Genomic DNA, 22,812 nt, shown 5'->3' with positions numbered 1-22,812 from the left:
TGTGTGTGTGTGTGTGTGTGTGTGTGTGTGTGTGTGTGTGTGTGTGTGTACAGTATGTGTGTGTGGACTTACGGTCAGTTCTCCTGCTGTCAGTCAAGTCTCGGTCAGTGAGGTTGTGTCCAGGCCTAGAGGAAGAGCGAGGAGGTCTCTCACCATCCTCAGCAGTCTCTTCTGAAAATGGACAGAGAAAACAACTACATTACCCATGATGCTCTCTAAAAAATGGCATATGGTGGCTAGGGCACCAGCTCTGAAAAAGAAAACCTCCCATGATTTATCAGCCATCAGTATATCATATTAGTCATTTTCAAAATATTCCTGCTTGAACATGTTCAGTTAATCCTCATAAAACCCCCTTTAGCCCACTGTACAGTATATATCTCACCAGCAAATAATGCTTCTAGTGACTTGAACACATGTTCTGTTGAAAATAGCCCTGCCATGCCACTTCTAGTGGGTGAAACATAATACATACATGGCTTGAATACAAGGTAGTAGTGTGACAACAAAATATGTCCTACAGGGAAACTATTCCAATCATTTTGGGTCCCTCTCTACAGAAGGCACTTGAAAATATATTTAAAGACAAGGCTTAATAATGTTTACTTGTCTATATATTTCGTTTTAAATTCATTTTAAATATTGTTCCTGTTCTTCAATATATTTTAATTATTATTTAGGATTAGAGACATGTTCATATTAAAGCACAGACAAAAATAGAAATTGTACTGTTGTAATGTAAAAACATAATTGCACGAAAAAGTTATCAATCCTACTTTATTAAAATCACTGGGGGAAAAAAGACCAAAACTAAAATTATCATATTGCCTACAACACATATTCTTCTCATATAAAGTCTGTTAAAAAAAAGTTAATTACATTCAATTTAAAAACAAGATTGCATATAGAAAAAGTATATGTATTTATATAGTATGTATATGCATATATATATATATACATATAAACATATATTTCTGTATACCTTTGTAAAAAATGCACACATGCACAGACATACGAACCAACACACACGTGCAGCTCTGTACTATTAGCAGATTAGCCTGCCCATCTCTGAGAGTTCAGCCCCTTGTTTGATAATTCTGTGTATCTGCAGTGTTCTGCCAGTGGATTAAAGTGTGTGTATGTATGTGTGTGTGCTTTGTGTGTGTGTACAAGTGTGTATGTGTGTATATGTGTCGCCAGCGCAAGCTAACACTAATCCTAGCCAAGCCCCAGCGCTCCCTTTCATCCAGCCATCATTTGTCTCCGGCTGGGCTGATGTCACTTTGTAATGAATTTTGAGCAGTCTGAGAGAGGCCAGATAACCAGGCATGCACACACACACACACACACACACACACACACACACACACACACACACACACACACACACACACACACACACACACACACACACACACACACACACACACACACACACACACAAAAACATATATACACACATATATATACACACATATAGTACCCTCCTCCATTGCAGGGTAGCACACACAAATGCAAAATCAAACAGAAACACACAGGCGTCAAATCATACACACACGGTATCATATTCACACACACACAGAGCAAAACCGTTAAAAATTTCATGTCTTCTAAATGGGGGGAAGGGGGGGTCTCTTTTACCACAAACCCCTCACTCTGCCAGAGAATGAAACTGGTGTATGTGTCCGTGTGCATGTGTGTTTGTGCAAATGTGTGTAAAAGAGCTGCGCTCATCAATCCTGTGCTGCCTTAATAACCATATTTTACAACACACACACACACACGCTCACAGAGAGACATATTCATAGAAATCAGGCAAAGGGTGCATTGAGGTCAACTTGCATTTGCATACAATCACTTTGGCCATTGTATGACGAGCACAAGGGGTCTGCAAAACCCCCCTCGGAAACATGATATGATTAACCCTTTCACATACAGCGTGGTGCACGCACACACACGGACACACACAGACACAGACAGACACATAGACTAAGTGCTGGCGCCGTTGCTTTAAGCGCCAACACATTAAGTGGACATTATATACAGCATGAAATTTTCATGGCAGATGCTGGCATGTGATTGAGGAGGAAAATTCCAGTTGGTGTGTGTGTGTGTGTGTGTGTGTGTGTGTTTGTGTTCGTATTCATGAACACTGTTGTATTTTTGCATTTGCACGTGTGTGAGTGCTGTACACATTTTGCACATGTGTATACACAGTCTGTTTCAAGGTGTATGTGCGCATCCTTGTACATGAATGTGTGTGTGTGTGTGTGTGTGTGCGTGTCTTTGTGTGTGAATGAGAGAGAGAGACTGGGACTGCACTCTGCTCCTGATGTTTTATTAATACGTTGGTGACAACGGGGATGAAATATCTCCTGTCAGCCAAGAGAGCCCGGGCTGCAGAAATTGCAATTTTCACTGCTGGTGCTGCAGCGTCCATGTTTGTATTTTAATTCACCCCACCTTCATATTGAAGGAAACAGGAAGACCAGCGTGTATGTGTACGTGTGTGTGTGTGTGTGTGTGTGTGTGTGTGTGTGTGTGTGTGTGTGTGTGTATGTGTGTGTTGGTGTAAATGTTGTGTGTGTAGTGGGTTTGAAAGTCCTTCTTTCACTGGTTTATCTTTTGTCTATACTTGACTTTTGTTCGATGCCAAGGAAAAGTAAATGGCACAAATCGAACAGCATGTTTCATAGAACAGTGAGAAGGAAGGGGAGGAAGGAGGGTCAAAATAGAAATACAGAGAAAAAAAATAAGCTTTCGAAGATCTCACATACTGCAAGGTCAGGACAATGTCTCAAAAGAAAGAATAAAAAAAAATCTCAAAAAGCAGAAAGGGAAAAAAAAACACCTTTTCATCTCCTTTGTCATTGTCTTTCCTTCACTGCACCCCTCTGTATATACACACATATATGTAAAAAAGTATATACCTTAGTTTTGATTGAGAGCAACCTGTTATTATATAACAAGTTATTTGTACATTATTATTATTATCATATAATAATCACAATAATAATTAACTGTAGATTTTTATTTTTACAAATCTAATTTCACATTATTCCCTGTGACTTTAAACAAAACTGTGGGTAAACATACCCAGAGAATAATCAGTGTAAGCTCATGTACTTAAAATAAACTAAACTTTATGAGTTTAACCTCAATTTGTTTGATACTGCTTGATATGATGTTTGCTGGAGATGATTGCACATTTTATATTACCCTATTAAAGCAAATTAAACTCTTCCAATTTTTAAAGGAGAGACAACGAGTTAAGGAGGATATGGGTCTGATGGAAGTGGCCATAGATGCAACTAGGACTTCATCATGACATGACTAAACCACCATCTTAACCAACCTCTAGGGGGCAGTCTACTTGTAGCTAGATAGGACACAAGAGAAACGAGAGACAATGAACAGAGAGGAGAAAAGAGAGGGAGGAATGAGGGTGAAGAGTGGGTGAAGAAAGAGAAAAAGGGAGAGGAAAGGAGGGGTGATCATCTGGGCCTCATCAGTGTTTTTTTTCACTCCTTTCCCCTTCTGGTCGGTTAGATCTGTGGTGAGTGTGTGTGTGCGTGCGTACATACGGGGAATGTGTTTCCACACTGAGGACATTCCCAGACGAGCTCTCTCAATACATCAGCACAGCGTCTGCCCTCTGACTGACCCTGACAGTTACACACCACACGAGTGTGTGCGTGAGTGCGTGTGAGATTGCGTGTGTGCGTGTTTGAGTGTGTTTGTGTGGATGTGCGCCATTGATCAAGTGAGTGAGACAGTGACTGCATGTGTTTGCATGTGAGTTGTCATGTGCAAGTGTGTGTGTGTGTGTGTGTGTGTGTGTGTGTGTGTGTGTGAGAGAAAGAGAGAAAGAAAGAGACAGAGGGCTCTGCGGCAGGGACTCTTAACCATCAACTTAATCGCTACCAGAGGACACACAGAGCAAAACTTTCGCAGTCACCTTCCACTGCCTCTGTGCACACACACACACAGACACACACACACACAGACACACACTGGGAGCGGGTCAGGCTGTGGAGGGTGTGTGATTTTGGCAGCCTGGTGGGACTCTCTTTGATGTGGGTCGGTCGGAACATTAAAGCCGGCCGGTGAGCTTGAGCTAACCACAGACCCTGGGTCCGATTACCCTGCAACCAACACCAGCCTATATTTAACCGTTAGAGAGGAAGAATAATTAAGTGACTCCTGATCAGGGATACAGCCAAATCAGCCTGGTTTTAGATTTAACTATTAATTGGAACCCAGCGTACCCAATTAGGTCTCTGGATGAATAAATCTCTTCTTTGTCCGTTAAATAACTCCTGAAATCCCCAAACACGACATAGAAGAAAAAATATATAAATTGAATACAAAAATATTTTACAATTGCTCATGTTACTCACGAGACATCACAGTCAAAAATAAAATATAAAAACAAGTCTCCGACAGATAGATGCAGGAGGATAGGGAGAAACATAAATAGAAAGAGATGTTTGCAAAGAAAAAATGGAGGAATAGACATATGGGAGATGGAGGCAACGGAGGATGTATTGAAAGTGTCAGCGCAGTGAATTTGTATGTGTATGTGTGTGTGTGTGTGTGTGCCCTCCAGCTGTATAATGACCTGCTCTGAGACCACTCTCTCCCCTTCCCGTCTCCCCCTAAGGGCCCATAACCGCCATGCCGGGTCATTATGTGCCCAGTGGAGGACTCAGTCGTACAGCACACGACCGTAGAGCAATGCCACGCAGCGAAACTGGACACAGAGGCTCCAAAATGGCTGAATTCATTAGCTGGGCCGAGCTGCCTCTAATTTGCTTCCTTAGGGCTAGGATGGTGCTCATTAAAGGGGTAAAGGAGTAAAAAAAAAAAAAAAATCCTCTTTTTTTTACATTATTGTTTATCTTAAATCATAGACACTGTGAAAGCAGAGCATCAAGTGAAGCGGTAATTGCTGCCAAAGAAACTAGACTGAGAAAATACTGTATAGCTGTTAGGACTCTATGTGCTACAACAGTATCAGTGCTGTTGTGCTATACATCTGAAAATAATAGTAAGGACTAGATATGGTCTGTGTCCGGTGTATCTGTGGTAGTAATGCAGCCTTAATGTTTTGCGTAACACCCATGACTGCCATGTCTCCCCCACTTAGCCATGATGTTGACGTTGATTTCTTCTTACAACTCTGGTCATGTCCCCTGTGAGACCACGTGTGCATGTGTGTGTGTGTGTGTGTGTGTGTGTGTGTGTGTGTGTGTGTGTGTGTGTGTGTGTGTGTGTGTGTATGCGAGCAATAGGGGCCCTGTGATGTCACATTCCTGCGCCGCGCGCGTGGCTCTAGTTTGGCCCCTAGGTTTTAAAGGGGAAAGCTTTGAAACATTACACCATCCCACACAGTCACAGCCATGCACACATACACACACACACACAGTCAAGGGCCAGTGGTAATACTGCCAGGGTAATAACCTTACAGACTTACTGATCTCCCTCCCTCCCGTTCTCTCACCCTCAAATCTTTATTTACCCTACTCTCCCTCTTTATCCCCCCTCTTTCCCCTCGTTCTCCCTGTACCTTTCCCCCCGAATTTCAGCGCGTTTAACAAGCATTTAGATCTTAACCAGATGTTGTTAATGTAGCATGTCTAAAATACTAAACATCAACCCAGCGGAGAGGGGCTACAGCTCCTGCACAGGGCCTGGGAATAACTGACACACACACACGTGCACACACACCTGCACTCACTCATACACACCTACACATGAAACCCTCTGCACATAACACACATTTACTCCCACACAGCGCTCAATGTATTTTACGCACAGAGGTCCACAGCCCACATGTTAACATGTAAACAGACACACACCGGCACAAGCAAAACCATCCACACACTCCAATCCACCCACACCCGCCCACTTATTGCTTAAAACACATGAGAACTTATTACACCAGCAAAAAATATCTATTGTTTCAGGTTGACTCTGAAAGCCAGACAATAGGATTGTCACATTTAATACGCTCCTGGTGTGAATGTCAATAAGTTGAACTGACAGAATAAGCTGAAAAAATGACTTTTGTGTAAAAAACGCTTGTATCAGCAGCTCCAAATTTGCTTTGTTGTTGTCAATTACGACTTCCTGAGACACTTCATTGTATTTTCTTTCTCTCAAATTGCCCGCTCCGCTGTCTTGCAGGCGACTAACAAAACACCTATTACTCCTTTGAAAAAAAGAAGAAGAAAAAAAAAAGGAAATCATATGAATAAACATAGCCAAGATTAAAGGCTTGCATGTCTTGCTTGCTGCGCAGACAGAAACTGTTGTTTCGTGTTAAGAGGGGTTTCATTTTCAGTGCTGTGAGCACTGGGGGGGATGATGTTAATGATTCTTTAATAGCAAATACAAAAGGTTTTCACAGGACAAAAATATAGCTTCAAAAGGTTCAGTGGTGGAAAAAAAAATTGCCGCAACACCTGGCCTTATACAATAGGCTAGCACACCTACTGTACACCTCCACACGTGTGCATACGCACGCACACACACGCACGCGCACACACACACACACACACACACACACACACACACACACACACACACACACACACACACACACACACACACACACACACACACACACACACACACACACACACACACACACACACACACACACCTGCATCTTACACAACAGCCATATTGCATTTCGGCTGTTTGAATCACCTTAGGCTGAGTAGGTGAATTGAGGAGGCGGCACGGCAAGCTTACTGAGGGATTTAGGAATAATTTGAAAAGAAGATTCCTCTCCTCTGTTTCATCTCCCCCCCATCTCTTTCTCTATTTTCTGTTTTTCCTGGTCTTTTATGATTCTGCGGTCCAATATTTATCTAGCCCCTGATTATAAACATCTGGCCGATGGGGCAGTCTGCACAGCGGCAGCAGCAAAACACACACACAGACACACACACACACATTTAGAGAGTCGCACACATAGTGGAAATATCACACACGCTCGCCAACGTGACCCTGTCAGGTCCAGACCGGAGGACGGAGGGAGGGAGAAACAGAAAGCGAGAGAAAGAGAGTCGGACCAGACAGAGACAGAGAGAGAACTAAGAGCTGAGGGTTAATGGCCTTCCCATCTCTGTGATAAGAATTCATTCTGTTCTATTACCAGCACTTATCTACAGAGGCTGCTGTCTTTCCCCTCTCTCTCCCTCAAAAACACACACACACACACACACACACACACACACACACACACACACACACACACACACACACACACACACACACACACACACACACACACACACACACACACACACACACACACACACACACACACACACACACACACACAGCGAGGGTCCGAGATCGATAGATGAACCTAATGAAGAAAGCAGCTGTTTCTCGGCATACCTGCTCAACTCTATCAGCCCAACAAGATCTCCCTGCCGCATTCATCTGTCTATCTACCCATCCATTTATCTATCCACCTATCTATCCATCTGTCCATCTATTTTTATATCTTTTCACACAGCTATCCATCCATATAACTATCCTATCTGTTTCTCAGTGCCTCCATTTATCCCTATATCTGTCCATCCATCACTACACTGGTAAACAAAGATACCAGCAGGATAGATATAGTTTCCAATTGACCAGACTGGTCCTTGTCATGTATTCAAGGTTTATTTATTTTCCGGGAACTAATACGAGGCAGGGAATCAGGGAATCTAATAAAATGGCTGCCATGGTTTAAGAGAATGGCTGTGTGTGTGTGTGTGTGTGTGTGTGTGTGTGTGTGTGTGTGTGTGTGTGTGTGTATGTGTCTATGCTTAAAATAGGCCTGTGACGGGCAGTGGCCAAATGGATAATGCTTAAACAGATCTTTATCCTATTGGGCTACTGTCCCTTTTTTAGCTGCATAAAAACCATCTGCTTTCGGAGTCACCAAAAACAAGACTGTAATCCTGGATGGAAATCAAAGAAAAGATTTAAGTAGATAAAAAGGACAGATAAAAAATACAGCTATAGGATCATGGAAAGTTTCGTTTATCGGTGAGCAGTTCTCATCCATTTCTTTAAAATAAAATTTAGAGATTAGGGAGAACAGAAATGTTTATTATCCTAATTTTGAAGAATTAGAAATATGCTTTGGACGCATGCTGCATTCAATAATTCTTAGCCAGGATAACAGTGTGTTTGTGTGAATTACACATAAAGAAATGTGAAAAAAAATTACTTCAGGTTTCCATTCATTCTATTCATTTTCAATGCTTTTCTATGACGACATTCCTTATTGATGGGAGCTTCATAGCACCGCATTGCTGCCATTAGCATGTAACAATTTCATATGCTGACAGTAAGCCTATGTGACACGTTTTTTTTTTTTTAGCCATAGAAGACTGTGCAAAACAAAAATGTGTGCATCATCAGGGCATTATTATGTGCTGAGGTGAGGGAGGATGGCAGGACTCTTCAACATAAGAAGAATAGACTAGCAGAAGAAAAAGAAAAATATCTTCAAGCCCAAATATTCATTAGGTTGCTCAGACTCATCTCCAAAATGACCACATGCAACCTGTAATACATGGCACATATGTTCACATGCAACACACACAGACATGAATACACAGACCTGGGGCAACTGCCCTGGAGATGGTATTCGCAGACGGTTACAAATAAGGAGTGTTGGCTTTCCTCTGACTTTCTCAAAAACATGCAAAAAATGTCCATTTCATTACTGGCTAAACAATGTCATATGGGCCCCCACTGGCCCTAATAGAGGCAGACAAAGACAGAGCAGCACACATATGCTTCGAATAAATCAGATTACTGAGAGGGAGTGGGGGAGAAAAAGAGCGAGAGAAAGAGGGAAAGAAAGAGAGACACCGCCAGACACTTAGAGGATTGACAATATTCCCTTTTCTTGCTACCTCCACCCCTCCCTTTCTCCTTTCCTTCACTTTCTTAACTCCCCCAACCCCCCTGCCCCCACCGGGATCTGTTTTAGATTTGAGCCAGTGCTAGAGCCATATCTCTACCTTATCTCTGCTAGCCGTCAGAAAACAGAAAGCTCCATGTTTCCATGCATTAGACTCCTGGCCCCTGACACGCCACTTGAAAATCTCACAGTCCCTCAAAATGGTTGAGCAGGAAAATAAAACAGCAAAGATATCATTTAATCAAATGAAATGCAGGTTCCCGGGTTGCATTGATATCATTTTTTGGAGTGTGCTCTGATACTGTGTCATATCAAAGAAAATGTCAGCCGTGAAAATTATGGAAATGCATTTTGGCATTGTGACAACAAATGTCACCCAAAATCCCCCAAAATGAGATCACTCTTCGAGAGCCACAAAGCATCATTAACTATATTTGAAAAGCCATCAGAATTTGAGGGGCTCTGACATTTTTTACCCCCTGACCACCTCTGGGTATCGACCCCCATGAAGATATCCTGTTGTGTTTTTGGCTCCAATTATGCCAAAGCTCCACTCTGATGACTGTAAAGGGAAGTATTGATTCTCCCTAAAGTTGTAACAAAAAAAGAAGAAAGCGTAGACAGGGTGGGGAATATGTTAACAATTTGAAGAAAAAGGAAAAATCTATATTCAAATGACTCCTTATATTGATTTATAATTAAGTCTTAATTGTGGCTAGGCTTGGACTTTCAAACTGCCCTATGACGTTGGCCGGGAAAGAAGATAGGGGAACATTATTGATACACTTTAACAGTGGTGGTCGCCCAGACATTGATTCAGCTGTTTTGCGGTGCCTTTGGCATGCTCCGAGGATCTAAATGCACATGCATTTCAGGAAACACACGTACACACACATTACTGAGAAGAGATGCACATACACCTGCATGCACAAACAAATACACACACCTAAGTGAACTAACACAGCATAATTAACCTTCATCCGGGAAAAGTCAGGGCTGCCTTATCTGCAAACTTGACTGTGTACGGTGTGTGTGTGTGTGTGTGTGTGTGTGTGTGTGTGTGTGTGTGTGTGTGTTTTGTGTGCTTGTGTGTGCTTGTGTGTACGTGCTGTAATTACACCATTAGGTGTGGAACTGATTGACTTCAGATGGGGTTGGTGGAGGTATTATTCTGGACAAAATAAGTTAGTGAAAGGAATGTGTGTGTGTGTGTGTGTGTGTGTGTGTGTGTGTGAAATGTATGCTTATTTAGGCTCACATGCAGATTTTTATATCCCACTGTATTTATTTATGATCACAGTGTGTATGTATCTCTTGCTGTGCTTCAACCCATGTGGCAAGGTGTGAGTGTTATGTTCAAATCTGTGTGTGTATTTGTCCCCACGGGCCTAATCAGGTATCAGATACCTTTTGTTTTGGGAGCTCATTGATGGATGAAATCTTTATCTGTGCTATTGATCAGGAGGGCGCGGGTCCTAAACTGTCTGTCTAGCTGCCTGCCTGCTCCAGCTCTAACAAGATTGCCAGGGCCGAGTATATCAGTTAACATTTAATCAATGGCAGCTTAAGACACTGGGGCTAAGGGAAAGAAGCCCACCGATTCAGCCCCCTGCCCCAAACCATTACCCGGGATTGAAGGGGAACTATACTTGTGTGTGTGTGTGTGTGTGTGTGGGTTCCAGATGATTACAAGGGATTGGGTCTGGTTGATCACATGTCTTCAGGGGACAGATGTGTGTGTATGTGTGTGTCGGTGCGTCAGTGTTTACAGGCATACGAGTGCTGGCTTGTCGATACATGTTAATACGTCAAAAAATGCCAGAGGGGGTGCGTGTGCTATGCTACCCGTGCCGATCTGAAGAAAATATGAAAACTGAATGAAGTGACTGATGTGTTAGAAAAATCGCCATTCAAATCAAGTGAAGGCTTCAAATTTAACAGGCTTGTGTGAAAACATACACACACACATACACACTGCGGTGGAAAGATATGACATATCAGGCAATGCGTGATTTCTTTTTTCTGCCTCGCTTGCAAAAAGCCCACTGATGGTAAAATGCAAAAAAGGAGAGTCAGCAAAAAAGAAATATGATCTCTTAGACTTTTTTCTTGGTTTTTATTTTACCATCAGCTCATCTTTCTGTAAATGAAAGCCCATCAGATCTAAGAGGCACATCCTTCGTCTCCCATCTCCAATTTTTCCTTTCATTTTCTTATTCATGCTATTGCTGGACCTCATCATCATCAAATCTCATTTCGAGAGAATTAAAGATGTACTTACAGTATTTGCCTATGCACTGTGTGTGTGTGTGTGTGTGTGTGTGTGTGTGTGTGTGTGTGTGTGTGTGATTCAGAATAAGTGTGTAGGTGCATATGTGTGTGTTTGTCAGGGGGTTGCTCTGATGGGGGAAGCCCCTCTCACGTCCCTGCCTTTCGTCCAAAGCCTGGGAGATTCCCACCACCAAAAATCAATGTGTGTGCGAGCATATGTGTGCCTGTGTGTGTGTCAAGGTTTTGTAAGACAAATCTCTCCAGCGTGCGCCGGTTTAGTGCTATTGAACCAGGCTTCGATCACTCGGCCACTGTGAATAATGCAAGGGAGGCTACTGCTCACTTACAGCACAGGATGCTTGTATGTGTGTGTGTGTGTGTGTGTGTGTGTGTGTGTGTGTGTGTGTGTGTGTGTGTGTGTGTCCGTGTGTGTGTGTGACAGGATGGTCCTTTTTCCTTCTTGCAAATGCAACGGGGCAGTTCTTCGACGTTCCTCCACTTGGCCCTCTTAATCTCGTGTCAGATACAGGAACTCCCACATTGATACTGTCTCTTTGAGTGTGTGCGCCACATGTGTGTGTGTGCGAGTGTGTACGCTGGAGGCTCCTACAGTAGACGGGAAGAGCTTAACTCAAGCAGACAGCTCAGGCCTGCACTTTGACACACCCTGACTCATTACATACAGCCAGCACACAGTGGAATATTGTCATTAAAAAAGACAATTAGATATGAAGTCAAGGGTGCATCACTTACACACACATGGACACACACGCCTGCAAACACACAGCCCAGGAAATATAGGTGAACACACTCTCGTCTTCATATCCCCAGGTATATGAAGCGGAGATATTAATAATCAGGATGTTACAGAGTAATTAAAATGATTCCAAATGATGAGTGTGTGTGTTTTGACTGTGTGTGTGTGTGTGAGTTTCTGTTAATTAAGCTGAATGATTTGATATGACACAAACCATAATGCTTTAATGGTGTCCTACAGTTGATGCAGCTGGAGGGGACGACAGTTGACAGGGCTATAGGGAGAGACAGGGCGACACACACACGCACAAAAACAGATACAGCTGCTCATTGGCCCTGCCTTAGAGGAGCATCTCTTTTTTCGACATAATTATCTGTGTCATCACTTATGAGGCAATTAAACAAGCATCAGTTCCTATTTCCTCTCCCGTCGTCTCTCCTCTCTTCTTATTCCGCTTCCTCATCCTCTTCTCTCCTGCCATCTGTGCTCCCATCGCCTCTCCTCTACTCTTTTTATTTAATCTTCTCCTTGCTCCTCTCCTCTCCTCTCCTCTCCTCTCCTCTCCTCTCCTCTCCTCTCCTGTGTGACTCCAGACAAGGTTTCAATTTCAGCATGCTGATTGTCTCATTGCCGACTCTATGCATGTCTAACACTTACTGGCACTCTGGGGACCGGCAATACACACCATAGAATGCCTATTACACTCCCACACGTTTCTGGTGAGTGTGTGTTCGTGTTTGTGTGGTTGTGTGCGTGTATGTGTTTGTGTGCAAGGGGTGATGAGGGTGTAAAATGCCTATTACGCTGAGAGTCTGGTCTCTCTTACACTGGAGAGAATTCTCTGGCGCCTAAAGAGCAGAAAATTGCAATGCTCCTCTTCCTCACTCCCCATTAACCTGCTTTTGAAACAAAGGCCTGACCAAGGTGTGTGTGTGTGTGTGTGTGTGTGTGTGTGTGTGTGTGTGTGTGTGTGTGTGTATCCTTGCCCATTAGCCCCATGTGCCATCATGAGTAAAGCACCTTGTAGGCCCAACCAAGCAGAAACACCAGTGTCTTTTATATATTTCTGCATATACCTTACTGCACATTCTTGTTGTTTTCCATTCATTTAACCGACGTGTACAGGCTACTTTTTCAAGTTTTCAACAACACCGTCTGTTCACCCTCTTTTTGTCTCCCTATTTTATCACCCAAATTTAGTAAAATGTATATTTGTATGCCCCTAAATGAACTTGTTGTCATTTTTTCTTTCTTTCCTTCCATCCTTCATAAAAAATAGTAAAGGGAGATGGCATCTTATGAAGAGCTTCGAGATGACTAAAGCAGCCGGCATATTTGTCTAATTTGCACAAAGACATCCACATCAAAGCACAAATCAAGACCCAGGCTCATTCAATGGATTTTTATCAGTCTATCCATTTCTTCTCCAGCATCTTTTTTTTCCTTCCTCTGTCACATTCCTCTTTCTCTCTCTATTTTCAGAGCGTTATTAGAACATGATAAAAGCGAAAGGGATGTCATGACACGGGACCCCCTGTTAGCATTAGGAGGTGGGAGAGAAAACGAGCAAGAGAACGAGGGGGGGGGGAAAGATGAAAGAGATTTGTCTGGAAATTATTGCTCACAAGGCATTGATTCTCTGCTTTAATCTCACACAGTGTGCTCAAATTTCCTATTAGGGAGATGAAGAAAAGGGAGAGAGGGAGATGGGTCTTATTCACATAGGTGGGGAGGTGAAACTTGGCATGTCTCTCTGTGTTTCTTTGGGCAGACAAAGCATACCATTTCCCTTATTCTGGAAAGAGAAGCAATGTCCAGAATATATATTTTTTTACATGTGCTGTCTTGCTTTTAGGCCATTAGTCTGCTGTAAGTAAACACTGGAGGTTATTGCTACTGAACCGCTGGACACACACACACATACGACAAGCCACTGACAGCTGCTATAGCTGCAAAGCTTCCTCCGGTTAGCGACGATTAGCCTTGGCTATAGGTAATCAATAGCTGCTATCAATTCCATACCTCCCACTGATGGATGAGGTAAAGGAAACAGAGAGGAGAGTGAGGAATAAAGGAGCAATAGAAGGAAAGAATTTGTTGTTGCTGCAAGAAATGGCAGAAATTCTACCTGACAATACTACCTCCTAAAGTAATCTTCCTGCTTTCTTTTCTTTGCGAGTGTGTGTGCATATAGGCTGCCTTAAATGTCCATCTGTGAATTGAATCATCGCGGTTTGAGATTAGTGGCTGCTTGGACCAAGTGAGCGTATTGCCTGGTTACCGCTGCTCCGGCTCCACACAACCCTCCTCCCATCACCGGATTGTTTGTCTTAATGCTGTGTGACATGGCCCATTGTTTTGTCCATCTGTGGTTAAGAGTCAATGGACAGAGGGTGTATGAGGGGATTGGGGAGAGAAAAGAATGGAGGTGAGGGAGAAGAAAATAAAGAAGAGCAGGGGTGAAGGGTGGGGTGTGGTGGTGGGGGGGGGGGTGAAGGCAGAAAAAAAAGAAAGAAAGAAAGAAACAAGATGGGGACAAGAGCTGAAAGGTGAAAAAAAATATATTTAAAGAGAAAGGTCAGTAAGAGACTGAGAATAAGGGAAAATATGCAATAACCCTGTGATTTCAATATGGTCCTCGGACTTTACAGTCACCACTTCCTCTTCCAGGCCCTTCCAAAGGCTTTCAGTTCCATATGGAGCGGGGCCTTAAGCTCTTTGTGATATCACCGACGTGAAAGACGTCCTGGCCCTGTGACGCCAGTCCCCTCTTCAAAGGGTTAAGTCATATTTAGTATGCGTCCTCATAGCCCCACGGCTTTGTATTGTAAATAAGACTAATGTGGCATTGGTCAGGTATGCTAATTCAGATAATCAGTGCAATTTCTGCAAATTATAACTGTCAGTGTGGTGGGCACAGAACCTTGGCGGAAAACATGAGGGAACAATTTAGCCGGGGTAATACCCCTCCACCAAAGAGCTGCTCAACTCAAAGAAAAACAATCGGCCTGAGCCCATACCGCCCCGACACACCATTTCAAAAATAGTTTATGGTGAACGAGGCTCATTTTTTTCTGAGGCAGGCAAGTCAGCCTGCTGCCCTTTTTTTTCCTATGTGCACACACAGACCACAAAGTAATTATAATTCGCTTGGATGGAATTATTCAAAAAATGACCACATCTTTTAGTCCCTCAGCCATAGAGAATATGGTTTTGGGAAATTTGGGGTAAATTGCTACTTGCCGAAAATATAATAATATACATATATGAATGTGTCTTATTTTGATTTGACAAATGATTTAAAATGCAGTGTATTGTCTCCAACTAATTGTACAGCAATAAAAAAGTACATACTTCACAAAAATCCTCTTGGGTAAAATCACATCACTCTCATCAGAATAGTTCTCCCCAGGAACTGCGTTTTACTCATGTTGGGCACATAAAATAACATTCCAAGTTTTTATTATGCGAGGAATGGATCCTGCCTGTCTCAAATCTCTGGACTTTACCTTTTATGTAAGTAACTTCCCTTTTCACAGTCAATGAGAAAGTAAAGGTCACAAATAATTTATTAAATGTAGGTAATCAGCTGCTTGGAAGCAAATCAATGCAATATAATTAGCTGCCTTAACCTATTAAATATCTAATTCAAACATTATTATCTAATTGATAAATATATCAGAGGAGTGGCATATGCAGAAGCACAAAACGGTAACTAAAAGAGTTTAAAATTGTCCTTTGATGAGCCAGTCAGCTGGTCACACCTACTGCACTCTGACTTGAAAAAGAAAATGGCCACCACTGCGCTAACTCTCGTGGTTAGCTATATCTGGGTGTGTGTTGCATCCTTTCTCTCACTCCTCCGGCCATCCGTGAATGTTTATGTAATGGCCACAAATTACTGAGACAAACCCTGGAAATAGACTTCTGTCTGAGGAGAGACCTTCTTGAAAAAAAGAAGAGAACCACTGGAATGGCGAAACCACCCCCACCACCCAGAGGAAAAAAAAGTACAAGATGAAGAGTGAAAGTGAGCAAGAGGGAAAACCTAATACCTCAAAAGATGCCTTGGTGTCATCACACTGAAATGCTCTTTGGGAGTCGACAAAGCACTTTCCCACATTGAAAACTGAATGATCGTTTTTGTTGCTTTGACTCAGTTCAGACACATACGGTTTGGGTTGGATAAATTTGGAAACAAGGAATGTCGGCGCTCTTGAAAACAAGCAAGATGGCTCACTTTCTCTCTGCCCATGTTTCATCACTTCCTGCTGGATGCATACACACACACGCACATCCACATGCAAGCACATATAGTGATAATAAGTGTCCATTAGGCTCAGTTTTTAGCCTACAGCTGCTATGTAAATGGTTAGCACAGCTACACTAATTTGACTAGGACCAAAAATGTCCCAGAGCCTTATCACTCAGAGAAAACAAAAGGCCCTGGATACACACACACACATGCGCACACTCACATATACACAGAAATACACCCACACGCACATGATAAAAGTGTTGTTGGTCTCTCTAAGTCAGAAGAGGTCTTTTGTTTAAAAGGGGGACTCAGACAAAGAGGGTCCTCTCCCTCCCTCTTTAATGCATGTTGGGTGGTGGGGGGGGCGTATAGAGGGATGGAGATGTGTGGGTAGTGGGGTGGTGGGGAGGGATGGATGACAGGCCGGGCTCTCAGAAATAATTACCTCCATAAGATCCCATCTCCCTTTCCTTTTTGTGAGGGACAGAGGGAACGAAAGGGAAAAAAATGACATAAAGTAAAGTATGCAGAAAAGGCCCTAGTGTTTCTGCTTGGTCTGGCTTATGAGGAGCTTTACACATGATGGAGCACAGGGCTAATGGGCGAGCATACACACAGAAAAACACACTCATGCACACATACACAAACCACCTCACAATGTTCTTTATAGCTAAACTAATGGTCAAATGGTTGGGACAGAGGCGGCAACAGAGAAACAGTCAAAGGGAGAAAAATCACTGTAACAACTAAACTTCAGAGACTGTTAATGTCTCCAAAAATCCAGCTAAACAAATTGTTCAAATTATAAAATCGATGATGGAATACCCATGACTCGCAATCTGTCATATTTTTCTTTTTATGCTTGCATTTTACTAAACAGCTCTATTCAGGGCGTAACTTCATTATAGAGTGGAGAAGGGCACAAAAAAATCTAATTTCTCTAACAACTTTTGGACGACCCTCAAAGCAAAATGGCCTCCAAGTCCTCCATGTTGAGAGGCAATTCATTTATGCTTGCTCTTCTGATGCAAACTGGCATTTTTTATAAACTCAATTTTCTTTAACACTTCTAATTGTACACAGAGAGGGACGATTTATCTCAGCAATGTGGGCACAGTGGGCTTTTTGTCTCTGAAGGACACACACTGAAAGATCATGGTGAAAAGTTTTTTGCTGCACAGTCAATGAGAGTTAGTGTCTGCACAGGGAAAAGTAGATAAACACACACACACACACACACACACACACACACACACACACACACACACACACACACACACACACACACACACACACACACACAAACACACTTCCACTCTTCCACTCTCACTTCACAATGGTGTTTACCTAGTGTAAAGGATGAGACGACTGGGCCCAGGTTTGGGGAATTACAGACTCAAAAGGATAACAAAGAGTGAAAGGTTCTCAAATAAACATGCACCAGCAAACACATGCAATGACATGCACACAATGCAGTCCAGCAGAAGTGTTGCTTGTACATTCCTGTCTTTGTTCAAAACACCTATACCCTTGCCGTGCGTCTCTGCAGTACTGTATCCTTAATTAGGCCATAAAATCAGCATCAAAATTGTTTAATGAAAGCCATTCACATGTACATAAAGTCCAGAGCATTAGAACTCTTATTCCCAAATGGGCCTATAATTATCTGGCTCAGTGCCAGGTCCCAGGCTTTAAGAGAAAGATACCGGTCAGCACTTAAATTAATCTTTTTCATACCAGTCTCTAATGAACAGAAAGTGCTCGAGTCAGGAGTTGTAGCCCCAGAAAACTAACAGCACGCATACACATGCACATACACACAAATAGAGGGTCCTTAAACTGAACACTGGCTGGAAATGTTGCCTACTATAGAGTCTTTTCCATCAGTGAAAACATTCACATCATCTATCACTACAGAGGCCTAAAGCAGCTATAATATACCTTTTCTTCCATATAACATAACCTATTGTAGCATGTAATGTCCGCATGTGTGTAATCTAAAACAAAAAAGGGCTCAGCTTTAAAAAAAAAAAGAAGCTAAAAATATACCACGAAGAAAAAAAATCATGTTCGTGTGCAGTACTATAGAACCAGAATAAAACCCGTTAACTTTCAGCGTTTGATCTCTGGTTGAAACGCTCTTACAGCCTACACCTGCCAAATGTGTATGGTCTACAAGGAAATACCTTTGAAACATTTACCATGTACCTTGTGAAAGAATACTGTTGTTCACAAAAAAGTATATAGAGTGGGCAAAAGGAGGGCATCCAAAAAAGTGGCTTAGCATTTTGGACTCTGCCAGCGTCCGCTTAAGCTTTGCACTAGCTTCCTCATGGAAATTCACCATGTGGCATCAAAGCCAAGGTATAAAACGAGGGCCCGAGCAACAAATATGGTGTGTTTTAAGAGTGGAACATTTGAAATAGGTGCAGCGGGCGAATATTGCTTTTGACAGGTTTAAAACCTGGTTGTGCTCACTGGTTTGAGATGTAAAAAGGAGAGGAAAAAAAGGCTTGAAGCCGGGCTTGTGTTCTGGATGAAAAACGGACAGGAGAAAGTGGGAGATCGAATAAGCAGGACAAAAAAGGAGAGAGAGAGAGAGAGAGAGAGAGAGAGAGAGAGAAACAAAACGAGAGCAGGAGGGAGGGGGGTATGTTAAAATGTACGGTAATGATTTATCTAAGCATGCTTTTCTACTGCACCCCAAATCTCACCGAAACTTTGATCCATGTGTAATTAAAACCAAACGTACACCGGCAACAGTCTCCATTTCAGGATTGGGAGCTCTTCTCCTGTTCGTGTGTGTGTGTGTGTGTGTGTGTGTGTGTGTGTGTGTGTGTGTGTGTGTGTGTGTGTGTGTTGGGATTCACATATGTTTCTAAGCACTGGGCCCCCATCTGTTTTGGGAGTACATGTACAGTATAAACAGGACACTTTGGGGAGCACAGATTCATGTTGAAATACACACACATATGTGCTGACACACGCACACACTTACACATACACACACAGATGGATGTATGGACTAATGCTATGCTGGAATGCTATTCAAAACGTGTTAGCCCCCGCCCCACCCCATCCCACCCGCTCCTTCAGGTCAAGCAAAGCAAAAACAAGTTAAGCGCTCATTTTCTCCCGGCAGCATTAACATAGGGATGACTAAATAATGGACCCTGACTCTTGGTCTTCTGGTTTAAATTACAGCACAGCCCCCTCCCCTTACACCCTGCAACCCCTCACCAACCATCCAACCCCCACTCAAAGAAAAACGATTAATCTTTTTTTTTTTTTGTCTCTCTGAATGTTTTACAGTTCTGTTACACTTATTAGCTGCTGGCAGGACGGAGAGTCTTAAATGAAAGCCAAATTGCTTTGGTCATGAGAAAGGAAATGAAAGCTCACTCCAGGGAGAGACTGTGTAGCTGTAGCATACGAGTGTGTGTGAGTGTGTATGTGTGTGTGTGTGTGTGTGTGTGTGTGTGTGTGTATGTGAGTAACGCATGTGTGTATGACTAACGTATGTGTGTACAGGCCTTTTCACTATGAGATACTCCCAAGGTGAAATTTCATAAGCTGACTGCTTGCCTGCCTGGGATGTCCCTGTGCACGGGACGGGTGTGTGTGTGTGTGTGTGTGTGTGTGTGTGTGTTGCAGATATAAGCGCGGCAGCCTAATAGGAACAGTATGCTCATTTTGGAGAGATTAGGAGGAATGGACGGGTCTGTATCGAGAGACGTGATCTGGATATGAAGGCCAAAAGAAGGAGAGAGGGAGGGAGGGAAGGAGGTAGAGAGGTTTGACAGAATAAAGAGGGAGTGGTGCAAAAAAAGAAAAAAAGAGGTGGGAGGAGTGCAAGGAGTAAAGAAAGATGGATCTGACTTCAAACGAAGAGAACTGACCACCATAACTGGAATCAGCATTTTTAGCTAAAATCTGAAGTTTGAAAAACAAAAACACTCGCAAAATTGGAAATGAAAAAAAGTCATGGTGTGTGTGCTGCACAGGAAAAAAAACAGGTGACAAAAAAGGAAATGACGCATGAAACGTGAACACAAAACCCCAAAATAGCCTTAAAAATAACTCAAGTCACAACAACTTAGGCAAACAGACAAAGCAGGTTAAAGAGGCACAGACCTTGGCTGGAGGGGCACTCCTTGACGTGGAACAGCTCGTGGAAGCTCAGTCCATCCTCGTCCCCTCCCAGGCCTTGCTGGTGCAGCTGGAGTTTCCTCAGTCCTTCGTTTTGCTGGTGGCGAGCTGAGCGGGCGTGCTGCACCAAGTTGAGGCGGGCCTTGGTGGAGTAGTCGCACAGTGTGCAGTAGTAGACACACGACTCCGGGCTGTACGCGCTGTCCTGCTTCTGCAAGTGCTGTGGAAGAGAAGAGAGGAGAGTGCAGATGTTAGATGGTGTTCCCGCTTTAGGGCATCCCATCGTCAGCTCACAAAGTTACTGCTCTCACAGCTACATTTGTTTCAGCATTTTCATGATAGCAGTGGTTTCAATAATTGTGATGTTACAAAGATGTTTGGGTGAATTTCAATGCAACAAATGATGCTTGTCTTCAAAATCATGTTCCTAGCCTTTTGTGCTTTGTGGCTATAAAATCCTTCCTTTCTACTCTGCTTCCAGCTTGGTTCCAAAATTCCAACGCCCAGAAATCCCACTTGCCTGGCTTCAAACAGGCCAGCACAAAGTCAATGGGTAACACCTCTGTCACTGGGATCCTTATTTTCTACAGTATATGTTCTTCACTCTTTGCAGTGTGATATCAACGAATGAAGCACAAAAGCCGCAGATTACCCAGTAATGTTTGGCATTAGAACGCTGTTAATTTAATTTAACACTTCACAGTAGTGCTAGTAGGGTGTAGTAGTGGGCAGAGCTGCATCCAAACGCTTAACTCATATGGACAAAGACAATTTAGTTTAATAATTGTAAATAGAGAGAAAACTATTATCACAGTAACAGATGGAGTTCTGAGTAATTGTGTTTATGTTCAGGCGCTACACATTCCAAATTAACTGGGTATGTTTTAGGTGACATAAAGATTAGAAACACACAAAAAGTCAGACAAGGGGTTGAGTTCAGAACACTATTTTTGTCTTTAACATGCACATTGTCCAGCTCTCCTCATTGTTAGCAGCTGCAGGGGTTTCTCATTCAACGTGTGCTGTCAGTTGCAAGCCCTTAATTTCCAGTTGCCTCTTTAATGGCATTGCAGCCATGCAAAGCTACCCCCTACCTCGATGTGTGCGTGCGCAAAAACACACACACACACACACACACGCACGCACGCACGCATGCACACACGCACGCACGCACGCACAGCCCCCATCCCACCTTGCCCTACTCCCATACACCCAGTCAAGCCAAGCATATCAAGTGTGCCTCTGTTGTTGCTGCCGGGCTAATGAACAATGCACAAAAACAAAAGACCAGGCCAAGCTTTTATTATCTGATCCTCTGTGGAGGGAGGGGAGGGAGTGAGAGAAAGACACAGAGAGGAAAAGAGAGCAAGGCAAAGAGACAGAGACACAGAGGTGGCTCACGAAGGTTAGTTTATGCTTTGTTAAGATTTATTCATACAGCCATGTGAGAAACAGGTGCAGGGTTCTATGCATGAATTAATACACATAATGGTGTGTGTGTGTGTGTGTGTGTGTGTGTGTGTGTGTGTGTGTGTGTGCTAGCCCTACTCCGTCTCTCATGGCTCCTATAGAAAGATGTTTCATTCTTGAAGCACATGAGAAGTTAGCAAGGTAATATTTTCTCCTGAGCATTGTTGCATCATGTTATATGGAGCAGAAGAAGAGAGAAAAATGTATGTGTGGGAGGATGTGTGTGTGGTGGGAGGAGTAGGGCGGAGAGGTGGGGGTAGGGGGCACAGTTAGCTGCAGGTGTGTGAGTTCTAACCCCCCTCCACCCCTTCCCTCTTCCTCCTTTGACAAACAGGGATTAGCAACATAGCTACAGCCGCTAACACATCTTTTCTCTCTGTCTCTCCCTCTTTCTTTCTTTTGTAGGAAATCTTACGAGGTTTTTCTCACGAGACGGTGGGACGTCCCCTCGCAGTCAGAGGCCCTTTCAGAAGTCTTAAGTTTTAATTAAGTCGGAGTTGTCAGAAGAAAGCTCCCCTAGTCCAGAGCTCAGGGCCATTAATTACAGCTATCTTTGTTTCTCTGTGAAAAGAGGCCTCCCTTGCTCCTTCTCTCTCTCTTTTTCTTTGCTTCTTTTCTTTCCACCCCTCCCTCCCTCGCAGGAGAACTGGTCGGCTGAGCCTTACCGTGGAAACCACACATCGTGGAAGCAAACGCACATATATCGCAAATATGCATACACAAGAAGGTTGGAGTTAATGTCTTTTCATTGAAATATAATTTTTTTTAATTGCCTCCTGGTTTTTCTGGCACATCTAACTGGTAGGAGACCCTGGGGAAGACCCAGAATACACTGGAGAGATTATATATCTCATCTGGCTTGGGAACGCCTCAGGAGGGGCTGGAAAACGTTGCTGGGGATAAGGACGTCTGGACTACCTTTCTTAGTCTGCTGCAACTGTGACCTGGCCCTGGATAAGCGGCAGA

The 22,812-nt window shown here is 43.1% G+C and overlaps 1 protein-coding gene across 4 annotated transcripts in view; it reads right to left on the bottom strand.

Moving 5' to 3' along the window:
• The window catches only part of zfhx4 (zinc finger homeobox 4), an 86,273-nt gene that overhangs the window by 18,697 nt on the left and 44,764 nt on the right, over positions 1 to 22,812 (bottom strand). For all 4 annotated transcript variants that reach the window (XM_051410164.1, XM_051410163.1, XM_051410162.1 and 1 more), the window contains 2 exons: positions 20,362 to 20,596; positions 73 to 171 (listed from right to left, as the gene is read on the bottom strand). In XM_051410164.1, the coding sequence (XP_051266124.1) occupies positions 73 to 171; positions 20,362 to 20,596 (334 nt within the window). The remainder of the gene's footprint in view (positions 1 to 72; positions 172 to 20,361; positions 20,597 to 22,812) is intronic.

The sequence above is a fragment of the Dicentrarchus labrax genome, unplaced genomic scaffold (genome assembly GCF_905237075.1).
Source record: "Dicentrarchus labrax unplaced genomic scaffold, dlabrax2021, whole genome shotgun sequence".
Classification (NCBI taxonomy): domain Eukaryota; kingdom Metazoa; phylum Chordata; class Actinopteri; family Moronidae; genus Dicentrarchus; species Dicentrarchus labrax.
Note: the sequence above shows the minus strand (reverse complement) of the source record. Positions and strands in the feature narration are given on the sequence as shown.